Consider the following 26,807-nt stretch of genomic DNA (forward strand, 5'->3'; position numbering starts at 1 on the left):
ACTGAGAATTATGGGAATGGGTGCCAAGGCTAAGGAAGATGGAGTGGCCAGAGACAAACTTTCCACACTTTACATTGGCCCTAGGAAGTCAGGCATAAAACTCAAAGAAATCACCAAACAGCAATCGTCTTTCCAATGTCTTGTTGATGGCCACTAGATTTTCAGGCAGGATGTAGACATGAGTTGTTTAATCACCGTTGGCAGATCTTCTTCCAGCTCTCCCACCTGTTGCTTCCCAGAGTTACTGCTCAGCCACCACCTCTATGAGATTCCCTGAAGCACAGATGGAAATTTCTCTGATTCTCCTTACCTTAGCATGTTGAAAATCTATTCTTTTATGTTTCCAGGACAGCATCCCTTCTCATCTGGAAAAGACTCCTTTCTTTACTCTTGGTTCACACAAGTACTTCCATCTCTCTGTAGATGCCATCTTTCTGGCCTTCAGTGATTGACCCTGAGGTAGGCACCTGACCAACATTAAGCCATGCCTGGTACCTCACCCCTTGGCCATGTGACATCTGAGGACATCCTTGGGATTTTCAGAAAGAGCGATTTTCATCTCCTTTGTGGTGGAAAAGTTGGGAAATGTTAAGCATGGACGTGACCAGAGGTCATTTTTTCCACTTTGTGGAAGAAGTAGGTTTAGGAAGAAAATAAAGCTGATATTCAAAGACAGTTAGGGACCTTAGAGAAATTCCTGATGTCATGAGAGTTACTGGTCCCAGTTGTCCCTGAGATCTAGCTGCACCCTTCCCTCCTCTCCCCATGGTTTTGAGAATCTTGTCGTGAATTCATCTGTGTGTTCAAACCATGTTACGTGCTGGGCTTTTGTCAGTTGAAACTAAGAAGTCCTCATTAAGAAACCCGGGTACTGCAAATAATTCCCCTTTTAGGATCTCGTTCTCCACATTAGTGAGGAGTTGGACTGGATGCTAAGTTCCTTCTGGCTACATCATTCTGGAAAGTTCATACACGCAAGCTCTGAGAAAACTTGTAAGAGAAGCAATGAGAGAAACTTGTCTCGGGTCTGCATACCCCTGAGAGAATTTGGGGGATAGTGTTACCGAACCAAGTGGGCTCACCTCCTGGTGAGTTAAATAAGACTCTACACCAGTGGAAGTTGTCTCACAAAGTAAAGTGTATTTGCAGCAAATAGGAGGCCATGAGGAACCATTTCCAAAGTCATGGAGTCCCCGAACAAAGGGAAGCAGGAACTTTTATTTGGTTGGGGAATGAATATTCAAAAGGGAGAGGCGGGTATTCGTTTGCACAGGCTCAGTTGGAGAACATGCTTCCACATAATGAGGCCTAAGCTCCTCCTGGAGAGATCTTTGCACTAAAAATAAGACAAAGGTCATGGGCATAGCTCTTGTGGTGAGGCTTGGTCAGTTTCAAGATGGCTGGTGGTTACATCTCCTTAACATACAAAGGAAAAGAAACAACTTGGAAAAACAGTTAATTGCTTCCAAACCCACCTTTGAGTTTCTCGAGGCCCCTAGTAGGTGACACAACAACAGATTGTCTTCCTATTTGGGGACCTCAGCCTGTTCACCTGTGAATTGGAAAGCCTGGGTCCTTTGATTCTAATATCCCCTTGGATCTAGAATCTTCAGGAGCCTATAAAAATTCTTCAGTTCCAGAATAAGTGAAGCGAGGGAAGTCCACCAATGGTGAAGTGTTACAGCAGGATAAGTTCTTCAAAGCAAATTTATGAGCACTAGGCAGCCCTCAGCCTTGAATTGGCATGAGATCCACAAAAGTACGGATGGCTGAGGATAGTGGAGATGGATTCCAGAGTGACAGCTTGGGATATGTCCTCCTTACACAAAAACCTACAGTCCTTCCTAATGCCTCCTCCATGCCAGTCATGACTCCTTGGCTACAAGGAACAGACACCCACTTAAAATAGTTCAAGAAAATAGTTTTTTGGAAGAAGGAGGGTTAACTCTGACAATCAACTCAGATGGAGTTTTCTCCTCATCCAATCATCTGTGCTTAGAAAGGTGAGGCAATATGGGGCCAAGGTGAATGCTGAATCCATCCTTTCCCCATGGCTGTGAGTAACAGCTCTTCGAAGGAGTAAGGGTCTGGCCAAGTACCCCGAAAATTTTCCACCACAACCTGCTCATTCTGAAACTTAGATTTCATCTCTAAGCCTAGTCTCCTTCTTTCTAAAAGGTTAGAGAGGAAATACAGATGTAGAAGGAAGAACTCTCCAACTATTCCCAAATGTGGAGTTCAGAGACATCCTAACAAGGATTTGCAATATAGTATAGGGATCAAGAGTATGCATTCTGGAGCCAGACTTCTTAGGTTCAAACTCTAGCTCTGCCCCTTACCATGGGACCATTGGTGATCCATTTCAACTCTCTGTGCCTAAATTTTCTCATCTCCTTAAAATGGGGATAATAATAAGTACCTAACTCATAGCATTGTTGAGTGGATTAAATGAGCTAATACATCTATCTATCTATCTATCTATCTATCTATCTATCTATCTATCTATCTATCTATCTATCTACCATCTTAGAAGAGTGAAATGGCATAGAGCAAGAAGCTTAAGTAGTCTTTGCTATTAATATCCTATTGGATTTCCCTTTCACATTTTGGCTCAGCTACCATCATGACCTGACTCTCTAAAACAGGAAACCAAAGTTGGTCAGATCTGTAGATCTTAGGAACAAATCTCTAAACTTTTTTTGTGTGTATGTGAGGAAGAATAGACCTGAGCTAACATCCATTGCCAATCCTCCTCTTTTTGCTGAGGAAGATTGGCCCTGGGCTAACACCTGTGCCCATCTTCCTCTACTTTATATGTGGGACACCTGTCACATCATGGCTTGATAAGTGGTGCGTAGGTCCACGCCCGGATCTGAACCTGTGAACCTCAGGCCGCCGAAGCAGGGTGTGTGAATTTAACCACTATGCCACCAGGCTGGCCCTTCTAAACTTCTTTTACTTTAGTTTTGTAGGTCAAAATACTCACAATATATAAAATCTTGATCTATACTCTATGATGTTCGTTCTGCATCTTTTCTGGGGCTGGCCTCATGGTGACTGAATCATCTTAATTATTTGATAGTGGTTTTAAATTCCACTGTAGCTTCCTGAAAGTAGGATTCTGATGGCCTTAGCAGCTTATTTCACTTAGGGGTTGGGTGGAGTCACTATTGTTTATGAAGCAGAACTGCAGGGCCTCAGGCACTGGACTCAAGTCACAAATGAAGGAAAAGTCTTTCATTTTTTTTTTTTTTTGTGAGGAAGATCAGCCCTGAGCTAACATCTATTGCCAGTCATCCTCCTTTTTCTCCCCAAAGCCCCAGTAGATAGTTGTATGTCATAGTTGCAGAAGCGGTGCGTCAGTGTGCGTCTGGGATCCGAACCCGGGCCGCCAGTAGCAGAGCATGCGCACTTAACCGCTAAGCTGCCGGCTGGCCCTGGAAAAGTCTTTCTTAAAGGGTAAGATGTTTTCCTCTTTCATAGCTCTTGTGGGACCCATCTGGAAGGATATTGCTCTCTGCCTGGCCCCTTCCCAAATCCTTTCCCAGTAGGAGCCATTGCTCTGGGGGCAGTCAGCCTGACAGAGACTGAAAGGAGCCAGATCTTGTGATGAGTCATCAGGAGATGCCTTTTCTTGGAATGGTTATTGCTTTGCTGTTTGGCATTTGGTCAGTTGCTGAGGTTTTTTACAGCTGCACTGCCTAAGGAGCATCCTTCCACTGGAAATCTAGCTCTGTAGGGTGAACTTTTTTTAATGAAAAAGTTCTGCGGTCAAATATTTTTTGGGAAATTGTGGGTTAACGAAAGTTGACAAGGTTTCTTAACTATAGGACCTTACAGATCCTTTAATATGCTGATATGCAATATCGTTTTCCATGTGGAGGATATAGTATCTACTATGCAGTGATTTCCAAACTTATGAGAACAATAAACCTATTTTCCTCCTTGGAAAGTCTACCTAAGACACTTGGGGAAATGTAAGACTTTGTAAGGTAGGAGCCCTTTGCCAGTGGTTCTCAAACTTTGCTGCACTTTGTAATCACCTGGGGATTTAAAAAAATACTGATGTCTGGACACTATACTCAGACATTCTGATTTAATTTTTAAGGGGTACACTCTGGGATTCAAGATTTTAAAAGCTCCCTAGGTGATTCTAATGTGGAGCAAAGTTGACAACCACTTCCCTGGAGTCCTCTTGTCTTGTGCATCTTCTGAATAGGCTTATTCAACAGAGTACTGATCTGGTTCAAAGTCATTGATTTGCCACCAAGAAACTGCATATCCCCCTCTGTAACTAGGTCTTTTAACTTATGAGACAGGGGCAAATCAACCCTGACTATCTAAGGTCTCCTGTAAGGAAAGAAGCCACTGATGGGACTTTGGAGAAATCATGCTTTTTGAGAACACACTTTTGTTGTTTTACTTTAGTTTACAGCACAGTGCGGAAAGGGCCAGGCAGGGCTAGAGCTCCTGAGAACACTTCCCCAGGCACTGTTTCTAGATATAATTTGTGGAGATTAGCTGTATCAGAACCACTTGAGATGCCTGTTAACAGTGTAGATGCCTGCAAGCCTTTGCAGAAGCACTGTGTCAGAATTTATGGGGATGGGACTATAATATTCACATTTTAAACAAATTCCCTGGGTAATTATTATGTACACTGAAGTCTGACGACCAGCGCTCTGGAGGACAGGTTGGTCACCATTAAGAATTTGCTCCGTCTGCCTGGTAGAAGTCTGTTCACTACCTGCCCACATCTGTCTCTCCAACGTTTCATCGCATAACTTCCCCACTTTCACCATTCTGCTTCTGCCAAATGGTGAACATTCAGAGTCACCAATTAGAGTGTGTCTTGGTGATGGGGAAAAAAAGCTTGTGCTTACAAAACAGCCTCCTTTGGGATCAAGGCATAGCCAGCTAGGATGGCATTCTGCAAAACCCTTGGCAAAATTCTCAACTGTGATATAGGAAACCTTCAAAGAAATGCATCTCTTTTGGTACAAGGTAGAAATGAGGCAAGACTAAGAACTAGTCCCATCAGACCCATGGCAGGATGTGGGATAGGGCTTTGGTAGTTTGAAATTAGAGGGAAATCTTCAAAGATACTAGATGCCTTTGTTAGGAAGTCACATGAAGATAAATTGCCTCTCCCTGGAGACTCCCCTCAGGAACCGATTATGGCATGATGCAGGGGCAGTGAATACAAGAAGCATGGTTGGCAAGGCCTAGTGCTGTATTGGAAGCTCAGGGAGAGAGGCTGGTCCCCTAGCCTGCTATTCTGGACTGAGTCTGAAAAAATCCCAGGAAACTCTAGTGTCAGGGATGTATTGTTCTGTCAAGGATGAGAGGAAAGATAGAGAGTCCATGAAGTGGAATAAGACAGAGAGATCCTGGAAGTGACCGCATATCAACCAGCTTGATATGATTATGGATTCATGCTTCATTGTTGTTTATTGAAAGGGAACAAAGAGAAAGGTCACACATCTACTGTGGGTGAACTAGAACCCAGATCTTTTCTGGATTGGCAAGTCACTGGTGTAGGAAACACTAAACAAAGGAGGAAGGCAATAATGAAGTGGAATTCAGGTAAGGATGGCTCATGCCCAGCTCATGGTTTCCAAACCTAATTTCTTCTCTTTGCTATTATCCCTAATGTGTCAGCTCAGTATTGGCCTGGCTGCTGGTGCATCAGATAATCAAATACAATCAAAACCCTCCTTGACAGCCCCGTTCTAGAACTCTAATAAGGACCCCAAATGCGTTAACCCAGGTTCCTCCAACAGTGCTTCAACAACACCAGGCTGCAGAAATATTTCTGCTCTCAAATATGGATGCTGTTTATTATCAAACTAGGGCTTTTATTAGGGCTTGTGAGAACAATCAAACAATGCTTATGGAGCTTTAGGTGCTAAAAGAAGCTTATATTTGCTCTTTTCATTCCGAGGTTAATGCTAGTACTTACAAAAATCAAAAAACAAACAAAAAACCCTTAATTAAGTCAGCCAACTCTATCTAGGATAACAGCTGTTCGTTAAACAGGCATGTTGTTAGACTGAGAATAGAAATATTCCAATAAGCAAAGCCCATTGCTGATGGCTAATGTATTTTTTTTGTTTTGTGGTTTGTGCTCTTTTGTTTATAGAATATAAATTTTCCTTCCTTAAAGCATTCAAAGTTTTAAATAGCCACCATATATATGTGGAGTGCTTTTAGGTTTCCGATGCACTTTTGCATCTGTTTCAACCTGTGTGTTAACCTTATCTCATTAACAAGGCAGATATTATGATCCCCTTTTGGCAGAAGAGGAATTTGAGGTTCAGAGATGTTAAGTGCCTTGTGTAAGATCGAATAACTAATTGGGGACAGAGTTGCAAATACAAGAGCTGACTTGTAAGTCAGAGAATCACTTGCTCTCCATTCTTAGTATAATAGAAGAATTCATCACTTTTTGTCTTGCATTGTAGTGAGTTCTATTTTTGCCCATTGTTACATTAGGCTGCAAAAAATGTTGAAGTTGAGTGCCTACATATCAGACACTCAATTTAAAGCTTTTTACTTGAAATGACTTGAACTTCTCTTCAGAGATCCCTTCATCTGGCTCTTTTGTCTTAGCCCTCGCAGGTAAACTGCTGAGTGGATGGCTGGGAGGAATTACACTGTAGTGACAGAGTTCTTCCTAATTTCATTCACTGAATGTCCTGAGTGGGGGCCTCCTCTCTTCCTGGTATTTTTGGGTTTCTATCTACTCACTCTTCCGGGAAACTTGACAATGCTCATCCTGATCCTCAAAGATCACCAGCTCCACGCCCCGATGTACTTCTTCTTCAGGCACCTTTCCTTCGTGGACATCTGCTACTCCTTTGTCATCATCCCTCAGCTGCTGGCTGTGCTGCTGGAACATGGCACAGCCATCTCGCAAGCTTGCAGTGCAGCTCAGTTCTTTCTCTTCACCTTCTTTGCTTCCTTTGACTGCTACCTCTTGGCAATCATGACCTATGACTGCTACATGGCTGTGTGCCGACCCCTGCTTTATGTCACCATCATGACTGAGAGGGCCTGCTGGGGCTTAGTAGCTGGGGCTTTCGTTGCTGGTTTTTCCAGTGCCTTTGTTCGAATGGTCACAGCCTTCAGTCTCTCTTTTTGTGGAAACACTGAGATCTTTATTTTCTGTGACCTCCCTCCTTTGTTAAAACTCACCTGTGGGGACAGCTACATCCAGGAGGTGGTGATTATCGTGTTTGCCATTTTTGTCATGCCTGCCTGTATATTGGTGATCTTAGTGTCCTACCCATTTGTTATCATGGCTGTCACACAGATCCACTCTGCTGGGGGCCGGGCTAAGACTTTCTCAACCTCTGCCTCCCACCTCACTGCTGTGGCTCTCTTCTTTGAGACCATCATCTTCATGTGCCTGTGAGATAACTTGGGCCAGTCCTCAGAGGAAGACCATGTGGTGTCAGTGCTATACACAGTGGTGACCCCGATGCTGAACCCCCTCAGCTATAGCCTGAGGAATAAGGGGGTAAAGGATGCTGTTATGAAAGCCCTGAGCAGAACAAAAACTTCTGGAATGCCGTAGATGGACTTTTATCAAATACATCTGTCATCCCTTAGTTTCTCCCTCCTTTCTGTCTTTCCTCAAACATCACCTACTTGGGAAGACAAGTAGGAAGACAACTCTACTTAAAATTGCACCTAACTCCCCACCTCCATTTTCTGATTTATTATTCTATGTAATACTTGTCACTATCTGATGTACTATGTTTTACATATTTAATATTGTCTAATTCTCTCTAAAAAAAAGTGAACTACATGAGAATAAGCATTTTTATCTGTGAGATTCATTTCTGTATGCCCAGTGCCTGGCAAAGCACCTGGCATATAAGAAGCACTTGATAAATATTTGTTGAATAAATGAATTAATTCCAGGTTCCAGTGTCTACCTTTAAATTCCAACTTCTTCAGTCCTCAGTTTTCTTATTTGCCAAGCTGTTTATCTACTTCATAGGACTGTGTTTTTCAGGATCCAATGCATGAATGAGCGGGGACCATATCTGTCTTATTCACTAGTATCTGTTGAATGTAGTGCATTGTCTGGCACAGCAAATAATTGATGAGTGAATCAAAAATATTTGGAAAATCAAAAAGCTATCTACATGTACAAGTACAGTTTTGCTCCAAAGGGATTTTCTAAATCTCATCCTTATTTATTCTTTCATTGTTTCTCTTTTTATTGTTTCTATGTTTTTTTGAAAACAATTAATGATAACGATAATAGATAACAATTAACATTTATTAGGCAGTTATCACCTTCCAGGAATTGTGAAGTTGGCTACAGGAATTACCTGATTTAATTCTCACCACAACCGTATGAGTCATTTCCTATTATCATCTCTGCTTTACAGGTAGATGAGGCACCTGAGACTTAGAAAGGTGGAGTAATTTTTCCAAGGTCAGCAGGCAAGCAGCAGAGTGGGGCTTCTACCCCATGGAGCCTGAGCTCTTAACTGCCATACACACAGTCTCCTGCTATGACCTACTGCCTGCTCCATATAATCACTCAGTCTGGAATTTATTGTTGTTTCACTTTTCTTTTTCCTTTTACCTGGTAAAGAAAAGGTAAAAGTCCAATCTGTAGAGCTAGGAGGCAGTCAACAATATTTATTTTATAGACCTGATGCGCTAGTATTGTGTAATGTGACAGCAAGTGTCAGTGTGTGTGTGTGTGCATGTGTGTGTGTGTGTATAGTTGTGTATAAGAAAATGAGGTGTGTAGATTAAATAAATGGCACCTTCTGAACTCTAGGAACTTGCATTTTAAGGACATATGACAAAAATTTTAAAGAAGTGTTTGATGTGCTTGTTTAGGAAAAGATATAGGGAAAAAATTGCACTGGCGACCAAGAGCTTTAGGTTCACACATCAGCCTTCATTTGTGTTTTTGCACAAATCACTTAAAAACTGGAGAATATGGTGAAGCAACTCCACACAGTGCATCTTGGGGGCCATTTTTCAAATAGTAATTGCCACGCAAATGTTCTTCTGGCACATCAACTTCTGTGGTCGGCGGCAGAGGCATTTGTGTTGTACATAGAGCTCAGAATTTAGCACCAAAGTGTCCAGTCTGTCACTTCTTAGCTGTATGGCTTCAGATTAGTTAGGGCCTATTGGCCTGCTTTCTCAACTGTGAAATAAAACTTAGAGCATTTACTCTGGGCCAGATTTTATACGTATCTCATTTATTCTCACAAGACCTTGGTGCACGTGGAGAATGGCAGGTGCCAGGTGAATTTCTGTAAACATAAATCAGTGTTATTATGGGGATAGTCACAGGCTCCATGGCCCAATGAGCATCGATGGGCAGAGGGACCCATAGGTGATCAATAAACATCTTCATTTCAGAACTGTCTGGAACTGTCTCCCCTGGGCTGACATTAGCCTTGATCCAGACACCTCCAGCAATGGAGAGTTTGCCAATAACTTTTTAACTTAACTCTTAAACTAATGTACACGTAAATGCACACTTAAACTAATGCTAGGCACTATGCTAAAAGCTTTACACGAATCATTTATTTTAGTCCTCCTAACAACTTTAATGGAAAGTAATTATTGTTGACATCATTTAGCAAAAGGAAGAAATAAGACCCAAAAAGGTCATGTAACTTGCCCAAGTTATGCAGCAACAAAGTGGCAGATCAGGGAAGATTTCTAAAGTGTGTACTCTTAAGTAATATACATTATTCTGCATTTTTCCCTATTTCTTCAAGGCCCCCATCCTCAGTTGCAATTTGCTTCAGAAGTGCCTGGATTTCAGTTGTATTCTTGGTCTTAATGTTTCATAGGGCTGGGCTGGGGTGGGTGCATCTTCTGACCTGACATAAATATGAAGTTCATCCAACTCACCTCTTCCCTCGCATAGGTCAATGAGGAGGATCTGGAATTTGATCTGAATTTGAAGCTCCCTCAGAAAGAGCAGGATAGTCTCAGATGAACAATTGCTTTCTTAAGCCCTTCCAGAGCACCTCTTGAGTCAAACCTTCCTCCAGTAGGTAGGTCATCAGTACAGGGCCTCCAAGCAGTCACCAATCTTGCCTTCATGTCTTCTTTTCAATCTTCAATGATCACCAAAGAATTCAAAATCCCTTTCCAAATGCTGATAATTTTTTTCTTACCATTTAATAGCATTAAAATATATATATATTTCAGGAGGGACAGCAGTATCATGGTGGAGAGAGCTTTCCAGTAAACTCTTCCCCCGATAAGATACAACAAAAAGGTCAAGCATAGACCAACAAGAGACACTCACACTGCACAGAGAGAAATTGGAAAGACCCACACTGCCGCACATCTGAGAGTGGACGTGCTGGGGCCCCCGGAGGAAATGGGGAAAGGTAAGGAGAAATCCTCTGCCTCCCCATCAGATCAGCGACTCAGGTCCTGTGACTCCAAGAGAGAGGGGAGGGGCGGCTCTCAGGGAAACTGTATCTCTTCAGGCTCTCTCAGCCAGTAAGAAACTCGACACAGAGGACTCAGGACTGCTGCAGGGGTGCCATCAACATCTGGGAATCCCAGGAGCATGGTTAATGAGGGGCAAGTAAGTCCCCCACCCAGAGAGCCAGCGGGCAAGGGAGAGAGCCCCTCGCCCCCTGCATGTCTGACACTGCAACTCAGCTGACCAGTCTGAGCAGCCCCAGTGGAGTGTGGGCAGCCTGCAGCAGCAGCATAGCTGAGGCAGAGTGTGGGCGGCCTGTCGCGGCAGTGGAGTAGCCAGGGTGGAGCACAGGCAGCCACGGAGGCAGAACAGCCAGGGTGGAGTGTGGGCAGCTGTGGTGGCAGACACCCTGGTGCCCAGCGGCAGCAGAACAGCCGAGATGGAGCAGAACACGGTCGGCCTGTGGCAATGGAACAGCCGCAGCAGAGAACAGGGGGCTCAGATTACACAGCCCTTGACCCCCATATGGTGACGGCAGGTGGAAACTGCAACCAGATATTTCTAGGATGAAGAAAAACAAAGGCAATACAGCAACTGCGATACAAAAGAACATTAAATCGCCAGACCAGAAGGAAAATGACAAGCACCCAGAAATCAACCCAGAAGGCACAGAAATACATAACCTAAATGACAGAGAATTCAAAATAGCTATCATTAAAAAGCTCAATGAAATACAAGAAAACACAGATAAACAATTCAACGAGACAAGGAGTTTCTTCACAAAAGAGATTGAAATCATAAAGAAAAACCAATCAGTATTGATGGAAATGAAGAACACAATGGAAGAGATAAAGGAGAATATGGAATCTTTAAAGAACAGAGCTGACAATATGGAGGAAAGAATTAGCATTATAGAGGATAGGAATACAGATATGCTCCAAATGGAGGAGGAGAGAGACCTAAGACTAAAAAGAAGTGAAGAAAGTCTCCAAGAAATATCTGACTCAACTGAGAAATGTAACATAAAAATTATAGGTATTCCTGAGGGAGAAGAGAAGAACGGAAGAACAGAGAGCCTATTCAAAGAAATAATAGCTGAAAAATTCCCAAATCAGGGAATGAGCAGGAAAAAACAGTAAGTGAAGCCAACAGTTCGCCTAAATATGTCAACAGGCAAAGGCCAACTCCACGGCATATAGTTGTAAAACTGCCAAAAGTCAATGACAAAGAAACAACATTAAGGGCAGCTACACAAAAACAAAGAATAACATACAAAGGAACTCCATCAGACTCTCAGTGGATTTATCAACAGGCTAGGGGAGACTGGAATGATATATTCAAAATCCTGAAAGACAAAAACTTTCAGCCAAGAATACTCTACCCAGCAAAAATATCCTTCAAATATGATGGAGAAATAATAACTTTCCGAGATAAACAAAAGCTAAGGGAGTTCATGGCCAAGATACCCCCACCACAAGAAATGCTCAAGAAGGCCCTCAGGCCTGAAAAAAACGAAGAGAAAGGGAATACAAAGCTTGGAGCAAGGAGAAAAATAGGTAGACAAAATCAGAAAAATAGTAGATCTTCACCGTAATAGGATAGCAACCACTTAAATACCAAAATCAAAGATAAAAGGAAGGAAATCACTGAAAATAAATATAACCTCATCACTTTAAACACACACCCACAACACAAGATGGAATAAGTGGTGGCAAGGATAACTTAGAAGGGGAAGAGGAAAGAGATCAGATTGACTTAGTAAAAGGGAATAAGAGGCCATCACATAATGGACTATCTCATACACAAGATATTTTTTCTTTTTCTGTGAGGAGGACCAGCCCTGAGCTAACATCCATGCAGGCCCCATCATACACAGGTTTTTTATACAAACTTCAAGGTAACCACTAAACAAATAATCAGAACAAATCACATAGGATAAATAACGAGAAAACTAAAAAAGTCGTAAGACAGAACAACCAAACTGAACTGGCAGGCCAAAACACATGGGACAAGAAACAAAGGAAATGCAAAAGAACTGGAAAATAAGAGATAAAACAGCAACATTAAGCCCTCATATATCAATAATAACACTAAATGTAAATGGATTGAACTCTCCAATCAAAAGACTCAGAGTGGAAGGATGGATTAAAAAGCAAGACCCAACACCCCTCCAGGAAACACATCTCAGCTCTAAAGACAAACACAGGTTCTGAGTGAAAGGATGGAAGAAAATACTCCAAGTTAATGGTGAATAAAAGAAAGCAGGTGTTGCCATACTCATATTAGAAAAAGCAGACTTCAAAATAAAACATGTTAAGAGAGACAAAGGGGGAAATATATAATGATAAAAGGGACACTCCACCAAGAAGAAATATCAATTATAAATATATATGCACCCAACAGAAGAACACCAAAGTACATAAAGCAACTATTAACAAACCTAAAAGGAGATATTAACACCAACACAATAAGAGTAGGGGATCTTAATACCCCACTTACATCAATGGATAGATCATCCAGACAAAAAATCAATAAAGGAACAGCGGACTTAAATGAAAAAGTGGACGAGATGGATCTAGTAGACATATACAGAACACTCCACCCAAAAACAGCTTACTACACATTCTTCCCCAGCACGCATGGAACATACTCAAGGATACAGCATATGTTGGGAAACAAGGTAAGCCTTAATAAATTCAAGAAGATTGAAATCATAACAAGCATATTTTCAGACCATAATGCTGTGAAACTGGAAATCAATAACAAGAAAAAAACTGGGAATGTGATAGAGATGTGGAGATTAAACAACATGTTACTGAACAACCAATGGATCATTGATGAAATTAAAGGAGAAATCAAAAAATATCTGGCAACAGATGAAAATGAAAATATGCCATACCAACTAATGTGGGATGCAGGAAAAGCAGTCCTGAGGCGAAATTCATAGCAATACAGGCCCACTTCAATGAACAGAAAAAGCCCAAATAAGCAACATTAAATTACTCCTAACAGAACTGGAGAAAGAAGAACAAACAAAGCCCAAAGTCAGCAGAAGGAGAGAAATAATAAAAATCAGAGCAGAAATAAATGCAATTGAGACTAAAAAAACAGTAGAAAGGATTAATGAAACAAAGAGTTGGTTCTTTGAGAAGATAAAAAAAAATGACAAGCCCTTAGCCAGACTTACTAAGAAAAACAGGAAAAGACTCAAATAAATAAAATTAGAGATGAAAGAGGAAAAATTACAATAGATACCTCGGAAATAAAAGGATTATAAGAGAATACTATGAGAAATTATATGCGAACAAATTGGGCAATCTAGAATAAATGGATAAATTCTTAGACTCATACAACCTCCCAAAACTGAACCAAGAAGAAATAGAGAATGAATGTGAATAGACCAATCACGTGTAAAGAGATTGAAATAGAAATCAAAAACCTCCCAAAAAATAAAAGTCCAGGACCAGATGGATTCTCCAGTGAATTTTACCAAACATTCAAAGAAGATCTAATAGCCATCCTTCTCAAACAATTCCAAGAAATCGAGGAAGATGGAACACTTCCTAACTCATTCTGAGAGGCCAACATCACCCTGATACCAAAGCCAGACAAAGACAATACAAAAAAGGAAAGTTACAGGCTAATATCGCTGATGAACATAGATGCAAAAATTCTCAACAAAATATTGGCAAACGGAATAGAGTACTATATTAAAAAGGTCACACCATGATCAAGTGGGGTTTATACCAGGGACAGCGGGATGGTTCAACACCCACAAATCAATCAACGTGATACACCATATCTACAAAACAAGGAATTAAAACCACATGGTCATCTCAATAGATGCAGAGGAGGCATTTGACAAGATACAACATCCATTTATGATAAAAACTCTAAACAAAATGGGAATAGAAGGAAAGTACCTCAACATAATAAAGGCTATTTATGACAAATCCACAGCCAACATCATACTCAATGAAGGCTGAAAGCCATTCCTCTGAGAACAGGAACGAGACAAGGCTGCCCACTCATGCCACTCTTATTCAACATAGTTCTGGAGGCTTTGGCCAGAGCAATTAGGCAAGAAAAAGGAATAAAAGGAATCCAAATAGGCAACAAAGAAGTGAAACTCGCACTATTTGCAGATGACAAGATTTTATATATAGAAAACCCTAAAGAATCCATTGGAAAACTATTAGAAATAATCAACAACTACAGCAAAGTAACGGGGTACAACAGGGTACAAAATCAACCTACAAAAATCAGTTGCATTTCTGTATGCTAATAATGAACTAACTGAGAGTTCAAAATGATAATACCATTTACAATTGCACCAAAATACTAAAATAACTAGGAATAAATCTTACCAAGGAGGTGAAAGCTCTATACAATGAAAACTACAAGACATTATTGAAAGAAATCTATAATGGCATAAAGAAATGGAAAGATATACCATGCACATGGATTGGAAGAATAAACATAGTAAAAATGTCTATGTTACCTAAAGCAATCTACAGATTCAATGCAATCCCAATCCAAATCCCAATGACATTCTTCACGGAAATAGAAAAAAGAATACTAAAATTTATATGAGACAACAAAAGACCCTGAATAGCTAAAGCAACCCTAAGAAAAAAGAACAAAGCGGAGGCATCACAATCCCTGACTTCAAAACATACTACAAAGCAATAGTAATCAAAACAGAGTGGTACTGCTACAAAAACAGACACACAAATCAATGGAACAGAAGTGAAAGCCCAGAAATAAAATTACACATATACGGACAGCTAATTTTCGACAAAGAAGCTAAGAACATACAATGGAGAAAGGAAAAGTCTCTTCAATAAATGGTGTTGGGAAAACTGGACAGCCACATGTAAAAGAATGAAAGTGGACTATCTGCTATTGCCATTCACAAAAATTAACTCAAAATGGATCAAAGACCTGAAGATGAGATCTGAAACTGTAAAACTCATAGAAGAAAATATAGGCAGCACACTATTTGACATTGTTCATAAAGGAATCTTTTCAGATGCCATGCCAAGTCAGACTACGGAAACTAAAGAAAAAAATAAGCAAGTGGGACTTCATCAGATTAAAGAGCTTCTACAAGACAAACGAAACCAGGATCAGAATGAATAGACAACCCACCAGCTGGGAGAAAATATTTGCAAAACTTACATCTGACAAGGGGTTAATCTCCATAATATATAAAGAACTCACGCAACTGAACAACAAAAAAACAAACAACCCGATCAAAAAATGGGCAGAGGAAATGAACAGACACTTCTCCAAAGAAGATATACAGATTTGGCCATCTGTATGGCATATGAAATGGTGTACAACATCACTAATCATCAGGGAAATGCAAATCAAAACAACACTACGATATCACCTCATGCTCATTAGAATGGCTATAATCACCTAGACAAAAAACAACATGTTGAAAAGGATGTGGAAAAACGGGAACCCTCATACACAGCTGGGGGGAATGCAAACTGGTGCAGCCTCTATGGAAAATGGTGTGGACATTCCTCAAAAAATTAAAAATAGAAATACCCTATGATCCACCTATCCCACTACTGGGAATCTATCCAACGAACCTGAAATCAACAATCCAGAGAGGCTTATGCACCCCTATGTTCACTGCAGCATTATTCACTAAGGCCAAGAAGTGGAAGCAACCCAAGTGTCCCTCGACTGATGATTGGATCAATAAAATGTGGTATATATATACAATGGAATACTACTCACCCATAAAAAAGATAAAATTTTCCCATTTGAAACAACATGGATGGACCTGGAGGATACTATGTTAAGTGAAACAAGCCAAAAAGAGAAAGACCAACACTGCATGATTTCACTCATATGTGTAATATACACCAACACACAGTCAGAGAGAACTGTATTGTCGTTACCAGGGGCAAAGGGGGTGGGGGGTGGGCACAAGGGGTGAAGGGAGACATATATATGATGATTGACAAACAAAAATGTACAACCAAAATTTCACAATGTTGTAAACTATTAAGACACATTAAAAAAATATATGTATTTCATTATTTTGGTCTACCACTCATCTATCTATCATCTATCATCACATAAGATACTACTCAAAGGATGTGTCTGGAGTCACTTCTGATTTGCTAAGATTTTTTAAAAATAGTTTCATTGAGTTGTAATTGACATGAAATAAACCGCACATATTTTACAGTGTACAATTTGGTAAGTTTTGACATATGAATACACCCATGAAATCATTGCTACAATCAAGATAACGAACGTCTCCATCACACCCAAAAGTTTCCTTTTACCCCATTTTACTTTTTCCCAATTGGCCCTTCCCACCACCCACTCCTCCATACCCCCAGGCAACAACTAATCTCCTTTTTCACTATACATTAGTTAGAATTTCTTAGAGTTTCAAAAAAAAATTGTCATCATTAATATTATTATTTATTTAAAAATTTTTCCAGTTTTGTGAAGATATAATTGATATATTACATTGTATAAGTTTAAGGTACACAATATATTGACTTTATATATGTATATATTGTGAAAAAATTACCACAATAAGTTTAGTTAACACCCATCACCTCACAGTTACAAGTTTTATTTTACCTTGTGATGAGAACTTTTAAGATCCACTGTCTTAGTAACTTTCAAATATACTGTACAGCATGGTTAACTATAGTCATCATGTTGTACATCACATCCCCAGAAGTCATTTATCTTATAACTGGAAGTTTTTACCTTTTGACCACCTTCACTCAATTCCCTGCCACACCCACCCTGCCTCTGGCAACCACAAATTTGATCTCTGTTTCTATGAATTTGTTTTTATTTAGATTCCACATATGAGTGAGATCATACAGTATTTGTCTTTCTCTCTCTGACTTATTTCCTTTCCAATACACTGTTGAATAGAAGTGATGAGAGTGTAAATTCTTGTCCTGTTCTTGATCTTAGGGGAAACTTTAACTTAGTCTTTCACCATTCATTATGCAGATTTTTTCATAGACTCCCTTTATCAGATTAAGGGAGCTCCCTTTGAGTCCCAGTTTGTTGAGATTTTTTATTTAATCAGGAATGGATTTTGGATTTTGTCAAAAGATTTTTCTGCCTCCACTAGGATGGTCATATAGTTTTATTTTGTGTTTATTAATATGGTGAATTCCATTTATTGCTTTTGGAATGTTAAACCATTCTTGTATTTCGAGGATAAACCACACTTGGTAATAGTGTAGCATTCTTTTTATTATCAAAGAAAGTAGATGTTCCTGAGTGTTCTTTTTTTTTTTTTAATTTTTTGTTTATTGCAGTAACATTGGTTTATAACATTGCAAAAATTTCAGGTGTACTTAATTGGTTAAAAACATCACAGATGTATTGCCTAAAGCCATATGCCAGTCTTAAGAGGAGTTTGTAGTTCTGAGTCATCTAAATTCCTCTATTAAAAGGAGAATATAGGGAGAGGCATAAGCAGTGGAAGGAAGATGGAGGCAAAGAAGAAATTTGAGATGTTTTCAACTTCTGAAGGAGGTAGTTCACCATTTGAATTCAACGCTGAGGATGCAGGACTGGTCAAGAGATCTCTAGGGATGATAGCTGCCTCAATTGAAGAGATCAGATTAGAAAGTATGATTTCAGGAGTGATGGTTTGGCTCCTGTGGTATTTGAAACAGTGGATCCCTCCTTTTTTCTTGGAATAATTTTCACTTTCTTCTTTAGTCTTCCTGACACTACTTTATTCTGGTTTTCTACCTCCCTGGCTGCTGCTCCTCGGAATTCTCTGCTAGGTCCTTATTTCTAAATGTTAGAGTCACTCAGGGCTTAGTCAGAGGTCTTTCTCTCCATGTGTAGTCACTCTTTAGGTAATTTCATCCAGTTTCATGGATTTAAACACTTAAAGTATTTAACAAAATTCAGAGTCTCTACCATGGTCTACAAGATTCAGCCAAGTTAGGTCCCAACTACTTCCATGACTATATCTACTTCCCCACTTCTGTCCCACCCCCAGTCCAATTCACTTACTATTCCTTGAGGATGCCAAACTCTTCCCACATCAGCTTGTCTATACCTGCTCTTCCCTTTTCATGGAATCTGTTTCTCCATATCTTCTCATGACTCACTCCTTTATTTTATTCAGTTCTCGGCTTAATACCTAAGAGAGGGCTTCTCCAGCTCCTGAAACTCTCTACCTAAAATAGGTCTTCCACCCTGTGTCATCGTCCATCCTCTGATGCTGCTTTAACTTTTTATTATAGGCCTTCGTTCTGCCTCATATTACAGCCATTATTTATTTATTCACGTGTTCATTGTCTGTCTCATGCACGGTGAAGAGACAGGAGAACAATAGTACTGTCTCCTTTCATTTTAATTCTCACAAGGTACTAAAAAAATTTGTTCGGTGAATAAATGAAAGAATATTTGCTGACACTTTATACATTGGTTTTACAAGTCATTCCTGCCCAATGTATGGATTTTGGGGGTTTGTTTTTCTAGACATTTCTCTTGCATTTGTGTTTCCTACACTTCGATGGCAGGGGTTTCTTTTAATTTATTCATAAAACCACAAGTTGGCTTTTCTCAGAAATGGCTAATACAAAAGAACAAATATAGTATAAAAGTCAGTTTACTGTGCTTTGCACAAATCTTTCTAAATCTAATGACATTAATTATTCACTAAATATTGTCTTTGCTTATCCAGTCTTAAAGATCACTTAAAATTATTTTCATGTCAGTTTCTCTTTTTAGTTTTTGAGAGCATTGAGGGAATGGACTGTGAATTATTGATCTTTGTAGTCCCACGGCCAGAATCAGAGCCTAATAAGTAGGAGGTTTACAATAGATAGTTGTTGAAAATGACAAACAGGAAAACAATTCAGGGAAATACAAGCATCTAGGTACAGATTTATGCCTCTCCTCTGTGAAGACTTGTCAAGGTTTTCATAAAAGTTTGTGAACATCTGTTATTTTAACCAATTGTCTTTTGTGTCCCAAACTTAATCCTAATTCACTTTCTCAGGCAAACTCCCAAATAACATACAAGTCTATTTCTAGCCAAATCAGCTTCCCTTTGACTCACTGCTGATGGAGCTTTACCTTAGAATGAATACAGCCTCCTGTGGAACCTACAAGTCAGAGGTGATAGAGGACAATTGATGATCCATTTAAACCAAATGATCTGGGTCTAACCCTGATGGTTCTTTTTTATATCAAATATGGGCTAGATGAAACCAGAATAAAGAGAGAAAATTACAAATCTGCTCAATTGGTATTTATATAACTGAGAAGATTCTGGCACCATGTTAAACATGACAGTTTAATAGCAAGAGAATTTATTTTCTTTAAAATAAAAAAGTCCTTTTTTCTTCCTAAAATGACAGTTACTGAAATGTTAAAGCAATACAGAGTATAATATAAATCAACTCTATCCCATGAAACAAAACCACTGTTTCAGTTATATTTCTGTGTAACAAACCACCCCAAAATATAGGGACTTAAAAGAATAAGAGTCATTTTATTGCTATCTCTCACAGTTCTAGGAGTTGACTGGACTCAGCTAGGCAGTCTTTACTTGAAGTCTCACATGCTTGCAGCCAGAGCTGAGGCCGGGATCATATGAACATTCAATCACCCACATGTTGGGTGACTGGCTGGGAAGACTCAAAGATCTGTGGGCTGGAACAGCTGGGCTCCTTGGGCATCTCTCTCTAACTCTGTGTGATCCCTCCACATGGTCTCTCCAGCATGGATGCTTCACAGTAGCGGGGATTCTTACACGGTACTTCAGGGTTCCAGTGGTGCGTATCCCAAGAAAGAAGTTCCAGGTGGAAGCTGAGCTGGCTTTTCATAGATAGTCTTGGAAATCATGCATCACCAATCCTGGGCTACTCTATCAGTCAAAGCAGTCCCCAAAGTCCTCTTGGTTCAAGACGTGGGATATAGACTCCATTTCTTGATGAGAAAGTAGCAAATTTCTTCAAGAGCGTGTGGGATGGAAAATATCATGAGAAAAGCTGACCTAAAGAAACCTAGATTGAATAAATGAATTAGTAATAACGGTCTTCAAAGCTTCAAAATCTGGACTGTAGGTACAACATGCACTTGTTATTGTCTAAGTTATAAACAATTTGCACCAAAATTCATAGCAACATAGATTATAAAGATGTGCATTATTGTTGTGTCTCCTCATCTGGGTTAGAATTCTTGTTTCCAAGACCAGAGCTATGTGCAAAAGCTCCAACTCCTCAGAGGTTAGAATAGGAGGAAGATTTCTGAAAGTTCACCAAAAGCTGAACCATCACAACTATGCCACAAACTCTGGGCAGAATCATCCATCTGGTTACGGAGATAAAAGGAATTTAGATGCTCAGGGTATCAACAGGAAGCTTTTCCTATTGATGAGCTTTCTCAAGGCACCTTTCATATCCTTGTTCCTCAGGCTATAGACGAAGGGGTTCACCGTGGGGGTCACCACAGTGAATAGTACTGCACCAATCTTATCTCTGTCACCACTATGAGTCGATGAAGGGAAAAAGTAAATCCCTATAATGGTCCCATAGAAGAGCAAAACAACTGTCAGATGAGAGCCACAGGTGGAGAAGGCTTTCCACTTTCCCTCAGTGGATGAGATTCTCAGGACAGCCCTGACAAGGCAGATGTAGGAGAAGAGGATAAGGGCAAAGGGCAGGGTGATGATTGATAAGCCCACAATGAACAACACAAGCTCATTGATCATTGTGTCTGAGCAGGACAGCTTCAGCAGAGGGGCCAAGTCACAGAAGAAATGTGGGAGAGTATTCTTGTCACAGGAGAGGAGTTGAAGGAGCAGAAGGGTGTGTGTCAGGGAAACAATGTTACTGAGGACCCATGAGATGGCTGTGAGAAAAATGCAGAGCCTGGGTTCCATGACAGTTATATAGTTCAGAGGGTGGCAGATAGCCACAAAATGGTCATAAGCCATAGCCCCCAAGAGGAAATTGTCAATGTCAACAAACATAATAGAAAAGTACATCTGTGTGATGCAGTTTTCATAGGAGATGGATTGGCTTTTGGCCTGAATATTCATCAGCATTTTGGGGACTGAGGTGGAAATGGAGGCAATATCAGCAAAGGATAGATTGGCAAGGAAGAAATACATGGGAGTGTGAAGATAAGAATATAAGGTAATGGCCAGAATGATGAGCCCATTACCAACCACAGTGACCAGGTACATACTCAGGAAAAGCACAAAGAGGAGCTTCTGCTGCTCAGGTTGGTTGAAGAGTCCCAGGAGGAGGAATTCAGAGATGGTGGTTTTGTTTCCTTGGTGCATGTTTCTGCTGAACTGAAGAAATGAACACAGGTCTTCATATTGCTACCAGAAACCCCAGTATGGTACCATTTAGTTGCAACCATTGCAGGGAGGTGGGCACTCATTCTAGGCTGAAGGGAAATGAAGGGTGGAAAAGGGCCACTTAATAAGGGACTATGTCAGCAGTACAGAGACTCAGGAAATGCCTTAGAAAGAAAAGACAGAAGCTTGAAAGATACTTTTCAAGGAACATGTTTTAAACTCTAACATGATTCTGAAAGTGATTTTTACAGTTGCCTCCAAATGTAGTTAAATGCCCCAAATTGAAAACAATAGGTGAGATGTACTCCCTATTCTAAAGACACTAGTTGCCCCTGAAGTAATTGCTTAAAAATGAACAAACTGGTCTTAAGATCTTTCTCACTATTCACCTTCATCCTTTAATCTAAGAAGATGGAAATTTGGACATTCATTAAAATGAAGAGCTGGAAGAGCATAAACAACTGAGTGTTAGGAACGCTTATAGGGATATACAGTTGTGTGGATGCTCCTTCCCACTCACATTAGGAGGTGGTCTCGAAAAGAACTGCTCATGGAGAATGAGTACAAGAAGGGGAGACAAGAATCTTACTTCATTCATCACTAGATGCTAGGTGAATGGGAAAATTTAGGGAACATGTAAGAACCTAAAGACTTGTGTTTGCCTCTCACTTTTATTTATTTATTTTTTTGTGTGAGGAAGACCAGCCCTGAGCTAACATCCGATGCCAATCCTCCTCTTTTTCACTGAAGAAGACTGGCCCTGGGCTACCAGCTGTGCCCATCTTCCTCTAGTTTATATGGGACGCTGCCACGGCATGGCTTAACAAGCGGTGTGTTGGTGCGTGCCTGGGATCCGAACCGGCAAACCCCGGGCCACTGCAGTGGAGCGTGTGCACTTAACTGCTTGTGCCACCAGGCCGGTCCCGTGCCTCTCACTTTTAAAGGTGGGAAGCTCACTGGATTAGTCCACTATGGCAGAGATATGGAAAGCCTGGTAGGGAAATCTTGCATCCTCGTCCACGGCATAGTATGAATATGTGAGCTTCCTATAGGCCAAGTCAATGCTGCAGGAAGTCCTTGGGCTTGAGCCACCTTGTTATGACTCCAACCAAGAAGCAGCCAGCTAGGGTAGAGGAGGCTATAGAAGTAAGAGGTCACGGAGTGGCTCTCTTATGAATGAGGGAATCATAAAGATATGAGGCAGAAAATGCATTGCCCTTGTCAGGAAAATGCTTAATGAAGCATTTGAGGGGACCTCAAAGGAGATCCACAAATGGTTTCATGACAGAACATGCCTGCCACACGTAACTCACCAACTGCTAGTATTCCATGACAACAGACTTGAAGACTTTAGCCCTTTTCCCGTATCCCATTCTTCCTCCTTACCACTGCACATCCCCAAGCTACCTGAGCTCAGGAGGGAGAGTAAGAATACATGCTTTGAAGGATCTAAAATTGAGGTTTTAAATTGGGCTGGGCTTTTGAATACCTGGAAGTGGGTCTTTAGTACCAAAGTAAAGCTTATTTAATTTTTTTTGGTGAGGAACATTTGCCCTGTACTAACATCTGTGCCCATCTTCCTCCACAGTGTGGCTTGATGAGCAGTGCGTAGGTAGGCGCCCGGGATCCAAACGTGCGAACCCGGGCCGCTGAAGCAGAGCATGCAAACTTAACCACTAGTCCGCCATGCCAGCCCCAGTAAAACTTATTTTTAAAACTAAAAGTGACCAGAAGGCTATAGGGAACACCCAAGCTGTTGCCCAGAGGCAGGGAAGGGAGACTGGATGGAGTATGGCTGTCTTGGTGGCTTATTGGAAAGAATATTGGCTTGAGAGCCATGATTTTGGTTCCTGTCTTTCTACTCTCCTAGCATTGTCTCCTTCCCAGCTTTTTCCTCTGTCTTCTACTTATCTCCAAAATAACTTGTGTCTCAAAAATCAGAGATAGCCAAGTCCCCAAAGAGCTTTTCTTTCCATGAAGAATCCAGAAGCCAGGAAATCTGCACTTCTGGGATTCTGGAAAACTGAAGGCAGTGGAGACTGGAGCGGTAGCTCTGAGGTCTCTTTGCCCCTGAGAAGGTTGGCTTGCAAATCAGAGAGAGGAGAATACTTATATATAGAAGGGAGGCTCCAAGGCAAAACTAAAATGAGGTAAAGGACTGACAGGCATATCTATCTAAACCTCAGGGCAAGATACGGACCAGCCTTAGAGGTTCTTGTGATCTCTAAGCCCTGGGCTGGTTTGTTCTTGGCCAGAATGGTGAAGTGCATATTTTTGAGTGACAGTCTCTAATCTCACCTTTCTGTCCTACCTCTCCCCCTACCAGCAGTCCCACACAAATTCTCCTGTCCTTGAGGCACCTGCCTCACTGATTAAGAGCAGCACTGAAGTCTAAAAAGGCTCACCTCTGCAAGGTGGGAAGATCTCAGGAAGTTACTGGAATCTGGACCCAGTAGCTTAACTTGTTGTTGACAGGGTAGCAGGGGGGAGACTGAGAGAAGCTCTTTTGTATTTTTCAGACCCTGACTCTTTTCTCCAGCACCAGAGTTAAGAGAATCATGGTACTGGACTCACAGGGGACATGTAGTTTCTTCTAAGTCCTTTGAGATAATATCCCTGAAGAGTTTTCCTCAAGACACGCAGTTGTTTTCACACCTCAGTCTCAATGAGGTAAATGGGGAATTAACAGGCAGCTCTGCTGTTTTGTTTGCTTGTTCATCTTCAAGTGTCTCTTCCTACTTGTGATTTCCTGTTTTGTAACTTAGTTGGTTATTGCTCTTCGTAGCAAGTGAATTGTTTACTGTGCGTCTTATATTCCCAGTGAGATGGTAAGCATTTTGAGAGTTCCTTCTCTGTTCCTCTCCAGTGCCTAGTAGTGGGGAGCACTCAGTAAATACCTTGAGAATTGAGTTAAATTCCTGCACTAGGGATTGTGGCTCTACAGAGATGCCATCTCTAGGGGAAGGGGATGGGTTGTGGCCTTCTGTACCACTTGAAAGACTGTCAGCATTGGAAGGGAATCTGGAGACCCAGTGACTCAGCACTCAGGGCTCTTAGTTGCAAACAAAAGAAATAAACTCTGGCTTTTTAATATTGAAAAGAAACATATTTAAATGATATTGAGTGGTTCACAGGTACATTGGGAAGGCTGGAAAAACAGACCCTGAAATGGACAGGAGCAAGGAAGGCTATATAGTCAGAAATACAACCCAAATCAATGCATCTCTTCTTCTAATGCTTTCATGTGCCAAATAATATAGTGTATTTAGTTTTCACTCAAACCAACAACATTCACCCCTCCTCAATGGGAAACTATTTAACCTGCAGACTAACTGTATAGTTATTCATGACTAATATTTAAAATAACTGGGGAATAAAGAAGAAAAAAATGTCAAGTTTTTCTATCTATCATCTATCTATCTATCTATCTATCTATCTATCTATCTATCTATCTATCTATCTATCTATACCTATGTATGTTGAAACCTAACACTTAGGTGATGGTATTAGGAGGTAAGGCCTTTGGGAGGTAATTAAGTCATCTGGACAGAGGCATCATGAATGGAACTAGTACCCTTATAAAAGATGGCTGAGAGCGCTCCCTTGCCCCTTCCACCATGTGAGGACACAGAAAGGAGACGGCCGTCTATGAACCGGGAAGCAGACTCTCACTAGATGCTGAATCTGCCATATCTTGATTTGGACTTCCAGCCTCCAGAACTGCGAGGAATAAATTTATGTTGTTTATTAGCCACCCAGATTATAGTACTTTGCTATAGCAGCCTGAAAAGGCCAAGACAACTATTGTCTTAGCATAGGTTTCAAGAAAGCAGAGCCTGAAGCAAGAATTTAAGTTTGAGATTTTATTTGGAAGGTTAAAACCACAGGGAGGTAAGGACGAGGACAGTAGAAGAAAATGAGTGTTGGCTAGATGCAATACAATGGAATGAAATTCATTACTGCAAGGGTGATTGTTCACAACAAGCATGAAAGAGCCAGAGAGATTATTCATCCGATATGTTCACCCATCATGTGGGACTCTTCTGGAGGGAAAAATTATAGCTATCAGCAGTCCAGGAGAGGAGAAAAGGATACTTATATGTCCTGTTCCTTCTTATCTCTTGCTTCCCATCAGCCAAAGTTCATCCCATGGGGACTTGACTCTTCTGAACTTCCAGATTGCATCATCTGGCCCCTTAGTGGCCACACAGGAAGTCAAGAACCATGTTCCAAAATATGGCTATTAATCTCTGTCTGGAAGAGGAGGGAAAATTTACGAGAGCAAGTTGGGCATGTAGGTTCAATGTGGATGTCTTCTGGCTGAGAGAATTTCGAAAGAGGTAGCAGAATTTGGGAGGTGAGCAGGGTCGTTGGAAAGAAGGAGGTAATATAAGATATGTGTCTGATACAATCTACTTCTTATGCTACTCGGATCTACTTATGCCCTCTCATTATCTCTAGATTGTATAGCACAGTATGGTGCCTCCATTGTTCCAAGAGAATGAGAATACTCTGAGGAGGAAAGTACAAGTCCAGTCAGTCTAGTGCAATTTTTCTCAACCTTTTATTCATTAATGCCCAGGTACTCCCTTAAGGATCTTTTATCCCCAATCCTCTCCACCTATCATGAAATTAAATACTATGGAATAAGATTTTGTCAGATAGAGTTTAGCTTTGAAGAACCACAAGCCATTAAAATACCTAAGATTTTTTTCACTCTCCCCAGTACTAATTTTTGCTCTGTGGAAATCCCTTCAAGGGGGTGGCCAGTCTTGATCTGTTGGAAAACCAATGCAAGAGTGTTAGCAAAACAAGTCCTCATGTCTGTAACTGGCCCTGAGGCTCTGATTGACACTCTTCATCTCCCTCCTCCATCCTCGTTAGATTTCCTTACTCTTGGCTCACACTTTTTCTGATCTTGTGTGTTTTCTGTGGGACCCAGAACTTTTTCCCTGAGGAATATGAATTCTTAGTTGCCCTGACCTTTTTGGTTGTGATTGTTATAACTGCTCATCACAGTCTTTCCTCCAGAATTCG

At 40.8% G+C, this 26,807-nt stretch overlaps 2 protein-coding genes across 2 annotated transcripts; one reads left to right on the forward strand and one right to left on the reverse strand.

The window, feature by feature from the left end:
- Nucleotides 1-6,637: 6,637 nt before the first annotated feature.
- LOC101400107 (olfactory receptor 9Q2-like) lies at nt 6,638-7,579 on the forward strand. The gene is given in 1 exon segment (XM_014793113.2): nt 6,638-7,579. A coding segment is annotated over 1 exon segment (942 nt).
- Nucleotides 7,580-20,804: 13,225 nt separating this feature from the next.
- Nucleotides 20,805-21,773, reverse strand: LOC101399842 (olfactory receptor 1S1-like). Its single transcript, XM_004437752.2, has one exon. It carries the CDS (start codon nt 21,747-21,749, stop codon nt 20,805-20,807), a length of 945 nt encoding a protein of 314 aa, XP_004437809.2. The 5' UTR covers nt 21,750-21,773.
- Between the last annotated feature and the right edge of the window lie 5,034 nt (nt 21,774-26,807).

The sequence above is a fragment of the Ceratotherium simum genome, chromosome 34 (genome assembly GCF_057802395.1).
Source record: "Ceratotherium simum simum isolate JZ-2026a chromosome 34, ASM5780239v1, whole genome shotgun sequence".
Classification (NCBI taxonomy): domain Eukaryota; kingdom Metazoa; phylum Chordata; class Mammalia; order Perissodactyla; family Rhinocerotidae; genus Ceratotherium; species Ceratotherium simum.